The 13350-nt window shown below is 39.0% G+C and overlaps 1 protein-coding gene across 1 annotated transcript in view; it reads left to right on the top strand.

Moving 5' to 3' along the window:
• The window catches only part of STARD9 (StAR related lipid transfer domain containing 9), a 122943-nt gene that overhangs the window by 64357 nt on the left and 45236 nt on the right, over window positions 1–13350 (top strand). The window contains exons 8-15 of the mRNA XM_030033566.1: window positions 3107–3176; window positions 6327–6399; window positions 7318–7385; window positions 8311–8408; window positions 8626–8826; window positions 9236–9333; window positions 11557–11634; window positions 12473–12547. Coding sequence (XP_029889426.1) covers window positions 3107–3176; window positions 6327–6399; window positions 7318–7385; window positions 8311–8408; window positions 8626–8826; window positions 9236–9333; window positions 11557–11634; window positions 12473–12547 — 761 coding nt within the window. The remainder of the gene's footprint in view (window positions 1–3106; window positions 3177–6326; window positions 6400–7317; window positions 7386–8310; window positions 8409–8625; window positions 8827–9235; window positions 9334–11556; window positions 11635–12472; window positions 12548–13350) is intronic.

Below are 13350 nucleotides of genomic sequence, written 5' to 3'. Positions count from 1 at the left end.
TTTATTTTAGAAGATTCTCTCCCTCTGTATCTTATGACAGCCTCCAAAAATCATTTTATTAATGCCTGTAAGAAAAATTTAATTTTCATGATAAATGTGATTCGCATTTTTAGAAAAACTGATCATGTGCATGAAAAATGAAGTAATTTCTCTGCTGAAGGCATCATGGGGTGTAATTAGATGCTGTTGTGAGACCATGTGAACAGAAGTGATTTCATGCTGATGAGTCAGTGGCTTAGGGCAACAGTCAGATGACATAGTTCTTTATTTAGGTATGTGTATATAAATATATATTAATAAATAAATATGTTTATGTACAGTTTACGCAATTAAGAACTGTAGCAGTTTGCTTTACTTGAGACAACCCTGCTGTCTTTTAGGGAGAGGGACTAATAAAGAAGGTGTGATTACATAGCTCCTTTTGGAACTGCACTCATTAGCTCACATCAAAAATAAGCAGCAGTCCAGAGGTCTTTTGAATGCAGGTGAGGAGTACAGTCAGCTTGATTTTAATAACATCAAATTCAAGAAAATGAAGTGGTTCTCAACACTGGTACAAAATGCCCTTCTTACCTGCAGTAATACATTGTTGCAATCAACAATTGCTGATCTCTGTAACGAGTGCCTGCTATGTGCTGAAGTAGTGTTTGGCAGTTTTATACGTAGTCACTCTCTGTGCAGGATCAGAACGCAACAATATTGTTTCCGATAGCTGGATGGCTGAGATCAGAATTATCAGCAAGCTTACTAGAAGGGGAGCTTGTTTTGTATTCTCCTTGTAGGCAATTTGCTGTATGGGAGAAATAAAAATGGTGAACATCAGCAAAGCCTGGAAATTTTCCATTATTTCCCATAGATCCTGTATGTTAAGGACTAGCATCTGTATTTGCATCATACTTCCTGCAAGCTATCAGCAATTTTAAGGTCTGCTGAGTTTGATCAGAAGCTCCCCAGTGTACCATTAGTTTGTCAGTTGTATGGTTGGTGTTGATATCCAGAGTACAGTTAGCAGTGGATGAAGAACAGACAGAGAGGAAAATTGGAAAACTTAACCCCTTTAAGGATGCTTAGGTGCTCTGGACAATGCGTTTTCCATTTGCAAGTCCAGTCAGGAAGTCCTAGCTCTGAACACTAGGTATTTTGAATAGTTTCCAGCCCATCATTTTTCCATGTAAAGGCTGTGAGATTGTAACCTTTAAAATGCTGAAAGTGTTTCAGTGCTTTGGGTTGGAATTGTTTCAAACTTGTCCCTCACAGATGGTTGCACTGTTAAGGAATCGGCCTCTCTTAAATCAGGAAATGATGCAATCTATTTTGTTACTCTGAGAGATTTCTGAGGGAGATCCTTTCTTACTCCAAGGCAGATTTCTAGATGAGCAAGTGTTTTTGATCTTTCTATGGGACTTGAAAATGACCTTTCTTTTTGTAACAGCCAACAGAACACTTTGTCATTTCTTTTCAAACAACATTTACAATATTTCATTTACCTTATTGAAAACTAAATGTTTTGAACTCTGTGCTAGAATCACTATTCTAGAATTTCTTCCATGCCTCCATTTTATAACTGGATTTTTATTCAGTTACATAAGACCCTGAAAAAGGGTCTGGGAAAACAATATACGATATTTTCCATATTCTAATCTTTGAAGATCCCAGTGCTGTTGGAAAAATAACGGGCCTCTTTCTCAAATGGAAATTGTGATGACTTCTGGAATTAATGTATTGTAAAGGGACACTAGAGAGCAGAAGAAATGCTTTTGTTTGAAAATCAGCCTATATTTTGTGTGTGCAAGTGCGCATGCACGCACACTACAGTTAGGGGGTTTTTAAAAGTGTGGGTGATCCAAAAATCTTTTTTATTCTTTATGTGTATCAGTTTTTAAAGGACTAAAACAAATTCCCATCTTTGGCTTAGATTTTGCTTTCATTTGAAATTAAGCAAGCTGTTATGATGTAAATATAGACTCTCTCTAACAATGTCAGAAGGAACTTATTTCAGCCTTGTTGAATTTTATATTCATCTTGACTTACATTCTAGCAGTAGATAAATTATTTGATCCAAATAATCACATTTTTCAATACTCTGCCTTCATCCACGCTTTCGTGGCCTGCAATAAAACAAACCAAACCTAAATAAGTGTGTGTGTGGGAAGTAGCCCTGGATTCCAACTGTGAGATAAAACATTCTGCAGAGGAGTGTTTTACTAGATACTGTATGATGCTCAATTCAGGTGGTTTTTTTAAGAGTTACTGCAGTACAGATGATAACTAATCATCACCATAAAATGCAAATGAGGCATATTAAACCGGTTTTATGTGAAATACAAGCCTGTTGAGGTTGATTCTTGTGTGTCTGCTGGAATTTGCGTTTTGCAAGGGGCTGGCAGGGCCGCTACAGCACAGCAGCGCACTGCCCTCCACTGGGGCCCTGTTAGTCACAACCACCACTCCGACACAGCAGGCTCTGCAATGCAGTATTTCTTTCATTTGTTTTCAGTGGGCTTTTTCCCCCTTAAAAATAAAATCAGATTAAAAAAAAAAAAAACCAACCCTGAAAGCAGAAGATATGAAAAGGTCAGATGTTTCATATCATTATTTGGGTGCCCTCTGGGAAGAAAAGAGCATGAAGACGTAGTGTTGTAGGCTGAAGCCTTGTTCAGTAAATGGTAAATATTCGCAGGGGTTGATTCCTAATTCTGTTAGTTGCATGAGCAGAGCCATTATCCAGAAGCAATGGCAAAAAAGCTTCTTTACAGGATCTGTACCCAATTAGTAGCAGTGACATAGCTGAAAATTTCTTATGGAGTTTCAGTTATACTGTTTTTTAAATACCGTTGTTCTGCAGACAAGTTTGAAAAAGGTCTGTACTCTGAAGGTACAAGGCAAGGTTTTATACTGATGTCACTGCATCTGAAGGATGGGTTGCAATTTTTTATTTTATTTTTTAAAAAATAAGATCATTACTCTAGTTGAGAGACCACTTGTAGAACAGACTGGCATCGCAGCAGAACATCCTTATGCTCCTGATGTTGGGTAAATTGTTGGGTAAACTGACTGAAACTTCCTGAGAAAAATAGGCGTTTAACTCTTTTTAAATCTTTGGCAGGATTGACTCAACATTTAGTTACAGACTACAAGCAAGTTGTAGAACTTCTAGAAGAAGGAATAGCTAAAAGGTATTTTATAAAACAAACCAGCTCCATCTTTAACACTTTTTTCACCATGTGTTGATTTCATTGATGTTTATTTTACTGACAGTGTTGCCAATGCTTTGTTGTGACAGGATATCAGATTTGCTGATCCTGTACATGACGTACACATAAGATGTTACCTAACCTCATATTATCCACGGCAAGAGCTACAAGCACTCATGAAGTTGTTTCTTCAAAACTGATCCCATGCTGACTTACCCACAAAATTCAACCATCTATCTGGGATAAAAAATTCATGCCAGGGAAATGTTTTGCTGTAAACAGACTTCCATTTTTCTCCTCCACTTGCTCATGACACTTTGGACTGTATAGCTTTCAACTCACTTGTTAGTGTAACTTAGTGATTTAAAACTGCTGAAAAGATAGTGTATTTAATTTCTAAAAATATTTGCTTTATAATTATTTTCTTTAATTTTTATAAGTATTTTTTAAAGTTCTTAGTCCAAATCACGCACGTTTGCTATGAGAGAACTGTGGGAATTGGCACACTAGTGAAGCCAATGATTTTGGCTCTCAGTAGTCAAGACACTTTTTTACTTTTTTGACGGGGAGCCTTGGGTGTCACTGCAACTGCCATTACAGTGATAAAAAAGAGTTATATTTGAAAGGATCCTCCAAATACGAATCACAGTTCCAAAATTGGTATTAAGTCTTATCATAGGAGAGGTTGAGATTTTAGAATATCAGTGGTGCTGGGAAGTAAATAAAAACTAAGCTGTGTTATCACAAAAACATAGGATATACAGCAGGATTAAGTTTTGATGCTTCTGCTTGTAGTGATCAATAGCTGCAACTCTATGGTAAGAGGAGAATTTTTCAGAATAACAACAAAATTCCAGTCGCTGTCTACTAGTGTAATCCTACAGTTGTCTCATTGCTAAGGAAGTAGAAGATGTAGAGAAAACTAAATCAGAGGTTCGTTACTTTTGTGTGTAAGTTCTTGTGATGCTGAAGTTTTAAATTTTGTCACTTGCATGAAACTAAGCAACTTCTTTTTCTGAGTAACTGTTAAAAAATTTATTTGGAATATACCGGAAACTCCTGTTTACCTATAGTCTTTATTTTTATGAAATATTCTGCAGAGCATTTATTAGCACATTATAAATGCAAACAAACTAATTTAAAACATCTCCAGTCTGGGAAATTATGTCAAATGGACATCAGCAAGATCTTAGGGATAAAGGTGGGGAACAGGTTGCAGTTGCCCCATACGGCTGGAAGCAGGAGAGGAGCAGATGGGGCATGATGGTTCCAGGTCTGACTAAACAGGAAAGATAAGAGAGGAAGCTCCCCTTGAACATGGGTGGTGCCTTTCATGGGGGAGAGGGCAGCTGCTGTACTAATGACAAGCAGAGTTTACTGGAGGCATTTTTTCTATCGTTTTTTTATCAAGCCATCTCCAGCCCTGCTCTGCTTGCACCTGTCCATTATAAAATAAACAAATATGATTTTCAGCATGCAATCATTGTTTTTGTTGTAACTCTTAGTGCTATTATTTTTTTTATCTTAATGCTTTGCAAGACTCAGTCTCAAATGCTTAAGAATAAAATTTTTAAAATGCAGGAAATACAAATTTCCAAAAGCATAGCTCTTGTGCTGTGTAAAGCAAAACAACCAACGAATCTACTTAATATTATTACAGCAGCTAAAAATATTAAAATGTACACCACGTGCCACAGTGAAATAGAATGTATGAAAAACTAACACATACGTTCTCCCATAAAAATGCTCACATGGGTTGTGAGTAGTTGAGATGTGAACTTGCCCTCCAATTACCCTGTGTATTGTTGGAGGTGAGAAGCAAGTACTAACGCTTTCTCCTCCAAATCCTCGGGCACTTCCTATTTCTCTTTTGCTTTATAAACTTAAGTGCTGTTCCTTTATATTCTCTGCCCACTGTAGAGCTGTTTGCTGTCTTCTGCCCTTTACCTATTTGTTTGTCTTCCTCCTCCAGCGTCTGGAGACTAGTTCACGTTCTCCTGCTTCCTCAGCTTAGTCTCACTTATAACCATGATGCACTCGACTGCCTGTAGCTTTTGGTGCCCGCTGACTTGGCTATGGAGGTGTAGGACGCAGTGAGCAATAGAGAGGAGAGTCCTGGCTTTGGCCTCCTGCGGCAGGCGCTCAGCGGCGTACGCACAGCTGCGGCTCTCTAGTGCAACTCGTCTCTGCAGTACTCTGACAGCTGGGGTCATAACAAAAATGTGGTTCCACAGTCCTTGTCTCCACTACTAAAATTGCCTGATGTTGTTGAGGGTAAGCTTGGCAAAACTGATGCTAAAGGCTGCACATATAGCCAATATTCAAGGCAAGCTACAAGAGTGACAAAGGAAAAGGCCTGTGACCTGGCTTCTGCCCTAGGCAAAACTCTGCTTTCTTTGGGTTTGTCTAATTAAAGCAACAACAAAGTAAGTAGAATTTCCAAAAGTTTATGTAACAGAGACAGTGGGAGAGTGCCGCTGCTCCTTCTCTTCCTGTGCCTGGTACCTGCTAGCCAGAGTGCAGTGGGTCAGAGGGCTAGAGCTGGATGACTAGTCTGTCCATGTGGTAAAGCCAAGGAAGTGCTACACTAGTGAATTACAGTATTCATTTGGTACTCATATGGGTAGACTGGCTAATCTCATTGGAATCCTCTAACACCGTAAAACTACTGTGTCAGCCCTGTGACAGAAGGGAGCCCCAGAAGTGGTGTACAAAGCTTTTTGGACCCTTTGAAGTGCCAAGAAATAAAAATGGGGACAATATGGAGAAAATGTACTCGGCCAGTACATTCAGTGGTGTTGGGGATGAGCTGTACGATGCTGTTGCTGGCTGTACTTCTCTGCTGTGTTCTCTACCCTTATGCAAAACCTGACACCTGTGCTGTAAGGCTGCTTTAAGATATTTCTTCAGAGTGCTGCTGGTGGACAAAAACACCTCTAACTGATCCTTGGTTTCCACCCTTCCAGGTCCTCTGCCAAACACGCTGTGATCAGATCCAAGAACGCAGCCTACCGTATTCTCCAAGTTTCATGTTCCTTCATCTTCATTTATCTGCTGTATTTGGGTTTTTTTGCTCTCCCTGAATACAGGGAAATAAGCCTTTGTAATTGAATGGTTTGTTCTTCTTTCTAGAATCACAGCAGCTACGCATATTCACAATGCCAGCAGCAGATCCCATGCTATCTTCACCATCCACTATACTCAGGTTAGCTAAAAATAATCCAGCTTCCTTTTCACTCTCAAGAAGCATTGTTCAATGTGTTGTGCATTGTTTACTTGTCACTGTTTTGTGCTGTTTGTAATAATCTCGGTGGAAGCTGTTACTTATTTCCTTTGGATCACACTGCAGATGTGTTACACTTCCTACACCGCCTGATGTTGTTGAGTGTTTATTGAGTGTATTCTTGTTCCTTTATGCAAGCTTATAGTCAGAAGTGATGCCAAACACTCACTGTAAAAAGAAATGTTTAAAGTCTTCATCAGCCCTTTGAAATGCAGTACCCCTTCTAGGATGCTGTGAAAATTGTGTGTGGATATGTTTGAAGTTACGTTTTGTTACACTTGTTTAGGATCCTTAATTGAAGTATAACATTAGTTTAACACTTACCAAAACTTTGTATCTGTCCAGCTTTTCAGATGTGCTCATCTCTTTAGCATTTGGCACCCAGTACTCTCCCAGAGACAATGCACCCTTTCTCTGGAGGAATTATATCCTTCCCTGGCAGGGAAGTTGTTTAGTGATCCAATAGACCTTTTCTATCTCACACTTCTAACATCCTGTAATCACAGAACATTTGGGGGTATTTTTCAGTAGTTTCACAAAAGACCTTTGGAATGCGTTAGTGGAAAATAACTCTGCAAGATCTACAAGGAAGCCTTTCACAGTCACTAGGCAGTAAAGTTTTTTTTTTTCAAGAGGAAGTAGGCATAAGAGGGTAGTTTCTCTGATGGGTGAGAAAGCTGTTGAGTTAATGGTTTGAACATAGTCAGTGGGTCAAAGTCACAAAGAAAGGCAGTGAGACAGTCATATGTACAACTCACTTTCAATAAGAGAGCACATCTATTTTATTTTCATTAATTAATTAAGAGGAATAATCTTCCTTATTTATATTTTTCTCTTCAGGCTATATTAGAAAACAATCTCCCTTCTGAAATTGCAAGCAAGATCAATTTAGTGGACCTTGCAGGCAGGTAATAATATACTGAGGGGCAAAAAGGTAATTTTCTCTAAAGATGCTGGTAGTACTGCCTTAAAAGATGAAATTTAGTATTTTCAAACTTCGTTAAACTAAAAATAAGCCTGACTTTTTAATATGGTAACAAGGAATACTGAGCTAATACTGTCTCTGTCATCTGTTCTTCTGTATTGGGTATTGGATTTCACTGGGGAAGGGAATTCCTGGGTCCTCAGATCCAATACTATTCTGTTGCATACATTTAAGGTAATACCATTCAACCCTGTATTCTTATTAAGTGGCTTTTCCAGTAGCTATTGTTGGAATTACCAAATCTGAGCTTGAAAAGAAAGAGAAAAAATGTATTCCTCATGGCTGCCTAGCATGGGTGGAAGAAAATAGTCGTATCTCACTGCTTATGTTGTTCATGTTCCAAAAGTTCCTAAGTCTCTGATCTTAACTATGCATTTCAGTGAGGAACATGTGGTTATGCTGGATATGACAGAGAACAGAAAGATGGAAGTTGTGCTGAAGATTTATAGAACAGTTGGAGAAGAGGACATTTTTCTTTCTCAAGAACTTAAATCACCATGCATGTCTAAGCAGAGAAAGTAGTGTTGAGGGGATATACAGACTTTTGCACTGAGCCTACCGTTGTTGCGAAATGTATGTTTAGGTTTTTTTTTTTAATTCAGAACCACTATGACTGGGCTGCCCAGTTCAGGCTTGAATTTATGTTTTGATGGGTCTTTAACAGTAGTTTGCGCCAATGGCCTTTGCTCATGGTTGTTTCAAAGCATATGTTTTTTTAATTGCAAAGTTTGCAACTTCTGTTTTCTTGTATGTCAGGAAAATACATAATGTTTTCATATTTATTGTATGTTAATAATTAAGCATTTTTGTTTGGTTTGCAATGTCTTTTCCATGCTTGTGTGCTACAGTGAAAGAGCCGATCCCAGTTACTGTAAAGATCGTATTACCGAAGGTGCCAATATTAACAAGTCATTAGTTACTCTTGGAATTGTCATCTCCACTTTAGGTAAGCACAATAGTTCTTTATATTGAAGGGTAGTGATAAAAGCATAGGACTCACTTACCGTGTGCTGTGTCTTAATGTTTATATATATTTACAACAAAAAGCTGAACAGAACAGCTGTGTGGCACCTTCATAAATTGTAATGACATCTAAGAAAATTAAATATCCATGACAGAAAAAGATAAGCCCTTTCCTGAGCTCTGTGGTATTTCTCCTTCAGCACAAAATTCACAGATGTTCAGCAGCTGCCAGAGCATAAACACCATAACTAGTGAAGGGGAGAGCAGTCATGCGGACAGTCCTTCCACAGGCAGCATCAGTGGGACCAGGCGACCAGCTTATATCCCGTACCGTGACTCCATCCTCACCTGGCTTCTGAAGGACAGTCTGGGGGGCAACTCCAAGACCATTATGATTGCTAGTGAGTTTGGTTTCTATTCACTATTAACATTTTGCACTACATTACCCCCTTAAAAATACATCTCTACTGCAGTGAGAAGACAGCTATATCACTTAGAATCTGTCTTTGTAAAGATTTTCAGAAATACTTCATAGGATGCTCAAGAAAATTGAAAGGCACGCTGATTATGCATGAAGTTAAGCTTAAGAGTCTTTCCAAGATCATAGCTTTGATTGAAAGTGATTTATTTGGTCATAAATACAATCTTGAGAAGACATTCTCTGTGAGCTTGATGAAATATCCCTAAGGATATTGTTGATTTTGGTTTTTAAAGAAGCAAGGCTAAAAAAATCCACCTTTTGAAAACTGATGGGTTAAACTGATTACTGTTTAAAATAGTGTTTCTTTTCTATTTGTTTTCTGTCTGTAGCTATCTCTCCTGCCAGTTCCAGCTACAATGAGACCATGAGTACTTTGAGATATGCTTCAAATGCCAAAAATATTATTAACAAGCCCAGAGTGAATGAGGTGAGGCCTTTAGTTCTGCTTTTTATTCTTGTTCCATTTTGTTGTATGTATTATTTAAGGTTTATTCAGTATATCAGCTCTTTGAATAAAATTCATACCTCTTTTTCCCATGTTAATGAGAGCTAAATAGGAGCCTGGATATTACAGAAATAATTTCCTTGATCCCCTGCAGCTTAAACCATTTAGAATTTCACACCTATTTTACATTCTTCATCTCTGTCCATTGAGTTTCAGTCCTCCTTCTCTTTGAACTGTTATGATATGTATGTTTACCCTATGTCTTTATCCTAAATATTGGCAGAGTTAAAGATCTGTTAGGATTATTTGTTACTATTTAACCTGTTACTTTAAGTGCATAACCCTTGCAACCCTTCTTTTGGCATGTTAAATGAACTCTGTTAAGGTTGCAAAGTCAAGAATTCAAAAGTTAATATGCCAGGCCTAAGGTAGTCTATGTAGTCTCAATTTGTCTTCTTTTCAGTACACAAAATTATGAAACCTTTAAATACATGGGAACAATTTTTGCCATAGAACCCCAGCTTCATACATTGCACAAAATAGGCCTGTTCCAGGTATGAATTCTGACTGTATGGCAGATTCATCTGTTTGATTGTGCAGGGGTCCTTCACAGGCTGCACAAGTAAAAATGTGGCAGAGTATTAAGGGGAGACTCTGGTGCTGCCTTGGAGGACTGGATTCTGTTGCTGCCCCTGCTACAGCATTCTTGTTCAATGCTAGTCCAGATGCTTAAAGCAAACTTTCAATGTGTGCTTGTTCCTTATTTTCCACCCTTACCCCCAGTCCATATTTATCAAATGGGAAAAACGTAAACTCTCTCAATCAAAGACGTGCTGTTAAAACAGACTGATTAGCAGTTGTGGAGGTTTTAGATGCTATAGTGATGAGAACCAGCATAGAAAAATCCATGGGGAAATGCATAATTCTGTCTGTCTTCACAGAAAAATTCAAATAGCATGTAATAATCAAGATCTATGATCACATATGCTAGAAATATAAAACTCTTGAGTTGCTGCTCTTTAACTGACCATTCTTCACCTGGCATTCTGCACGAGGCTGCTATCCTACAGTGATCATGTAACTAAAGGACTGAATCACCGTGTATCCATTGAAGGGGACTGAATTTAGGTTTCAAAAAAAGTCTTGATTCCAGCATTTCCTAATCTTTAAGCAGTTGACTTTACAACTTTAGTAGTGTTCTTTTGTGATTTGGCCTGGGTATATCAAGATTTTATCTGTGGATAAAAGGGTAGAATTGTAGACATGTACTTAATTTATTTGCTTTCCTAATGATACGCTCTTAAATCTTGGGCAGAAGGAAACCCTTGTAATCCAAGGTTTCCCAAATTTAATTTGCATCCGTATTACCAGTACCTATAACTAGTTTTTAGACATCACTAGTAGTAGCAATAGTGTGTTTGGTTTTGGCAGCAGCTTTTTTCAACTCTGTGACAGGTCACAGGCAAGTAGACACAGTCCTCCTGGGTTAGCCTCTTGTTACATACAGCCTCTCAGCCTCCCAACTTGTGTGCCCATCACTCTCTTGCAGAGCCCGTGCTAGACCCTTAACTCTATCCCTTCAGCTAGCTGCCGCCTTCCCCTCACTGCAAATTGACCTGAGCCAAAGTGTCACTGGCAGCCCAGAAAACGTTGACTCTTGACTCAAGAGTTTCCCTGAACTGTCTACAAAAAGCTGGTTTCCAGAAACTGCTGTGCAGTGATGCTTACTCTGAAAGTGAGATAAATGCCTCCACACAAGCAGGCTGGAAATGCTTTGTGTATCAGCTGCAAGGGCTTTTAATACCATGGTTGGTGACATTCTGACTTAGTCTCCTCTAGCCTGATTTTCTTCTCTGCGTGACAGAAATAAGAGCATTTTTCTGACCTGATGGGACTATTTTGAAGGTAAATCTGTAAAAGTAGTGATGTATTCAGCTATTGTCATGATAGGAACAAATACTATGGTAGGTCTGTGTTCAGAAAAGAGATGGAACAAAGTTTATGGGAAAAGAGAACCTATCAAAGATGGGAACCACCTGCCCTAGGCAGTACATCCCAGGGGCCTGGCAGAGTGGAGCAAAGAGTACTGCTGTGAGTGTGCCTGTGCTCCTTTCCTCCTGGCTCTTGGAACAGCTCTGAATTGATTTCTTTAGCTAGAATTTTTTAAAGAATGATTTTTCCAACATCTGTGTCTCAATGTTTCAGGATGCAAATGTAAAACTGATCAGAGAACTGCGAGAAGAAATCGATAGGTTGAAAACTATGCTGATGAGCTTTGAACTGGTACGTAGGAACTCTTCCCAGCTGGAGCTCTAATGGTGCTTTGGGTAGCTACAGTAGCTTACTTTCATTTTAGCTGTTTATCGTTCCATGTTTATTGTAACTGGAGGGAAATGGAACTGTTCTCTGAGTGATTTCACAATGATTGTAAGGCTAATTGCATTTCTGTCATTTCTCCTTTTTCTGGCATTAAATTGATAATCCTGAAGTATAAGCAGTTGTGTAATGATTAGAAAGGATTTCCTTGCCTGTCTTTCATGGAGTTGGATAGTTTTGCTGTCCAAAAATATCGTGAAATAGAAAATTTTATTTGTAGGGATATGGCAGCACCCAGACAGTACAAAATAATATTCACTGATGTAATTTCCCTGCCAGACTTGTTACAATCCTCTATCCCCAAAAAGTAAACTGGTATACCTCAACAGTATTTTGGAGGTTTCACCCTGCCTGTACATTCTGTCCCCCAAAAGAAGTCGTGAACATCTGTGAGCCCTCACAATACAGCTGACACTCTTTGTGGTTTTTGTCCTTTGGAATAATAATAGCATCTTGGTTTTCCATGCTGTGGAGAGCATGTTTTGCTGGGAGAGACTGGAACTACAGGATTTATTTACACAGAAGTATCTCTCTGTTAATGCTGTTTCACCAGTTCAAAATAACTTGCATGCACTAGCTAGAGAGGTGTAGGCTAGGTGCTAGAAGGCAGCATCAAATGTCTGTGTATTTTGCCTTTCCTTCTCCTGAGTTCATCTCCTTGAAATTCTGGAGATTGTAAGAACATGCCTGCTGGTTGTGAATAAGGAAACTAACATGTAGATCTTGGTGGCTGCTCTTTGTACAGAGGAATTCCAGTCCTTCTTGGAGTGATGACAGGGATGGAAATCTGACCGAGCTGGTTCTTCAGAATGAAATGAAGGTTTGTCTGATCTATTTGATGCTGTAAGTCTCTCCTGTTTCATTGGGCTGGGGGGATAGCATTGCCATAGTTCTGAAACGATAGTGAAAATGTTTTTGTCCTAATTCTTTCCTGTTTGCTCTGAATATGCAGGAAACTGCCATCCTTAATGCATGTGTCGTGGTTTAACCCTGTCCAGCAACTAAGCACCACGCAGACACTCGCTCACTCCCTGCCCCAGTGGGATGGGGGAGAGAATCGAGAGGGGGAAAAAAAAAAGTAAAAATTGTGGGTTGAGATAAAGACAGTTTAATAGGACAGAAAAAGGAAGGGATAATAATAATAGATAGATTATACAAAACAAATGATGCACAATACAGTTGCTCACTACCTGCTGACCGATGCCCAGCCAAGCCCCGAGCCGTGGTGTCCCCTGGCCAACTTCCCCAGTTTATATACTGGACATGACATCATATGGTATGGAATACCCCTTTGGAACATTTGGGTCAGCTGTCTCAGCTGTGTCCCTTCTCAGTTTCTTGTGCACTCCCAGCCTCCGCTGGCAGGGCAGTATGAGAAGCTGAGAAGTCCTTGACTTAGTATAAACACTGTTTAGAAACAACTAAAACATCAGTGTGTTATCAACATTATTCTCATACTACATTCAAAACACAGTGCTATACCAACTACTGGGAAGAAAATTAACTTTCTTCCAGCCAAAACCAGGTCAGTGTGTTGGGTGCTCTCTACCAATTTGTGATTAAAGTCTTATGTCCTTAATGGGATACTGTCCATTGCCTATCACTAAGTCTGCACTATCTACT

Source organism: Aquila chrysaetos, chromosome 2, assembly GCF_900496995.4.
Source record: "Aquila chrysaetos chrysaetos chromosome 2, bAquChr1.4, whole genome shotgun sequence".
In the NCBI taxonomy this organism is placed as follows: domain Eukaryota; kingdom Metazoa; phylum Chordata; class Aves; order Accipitriformes; family Accipitridae; genus Aquila; species Aquila chrysaetos.
The sequence above is the reverse complement of the archived record's forward strand: the minus strand, read 5'-3'. Positions and strand labels throughout refer to the sequence as shown.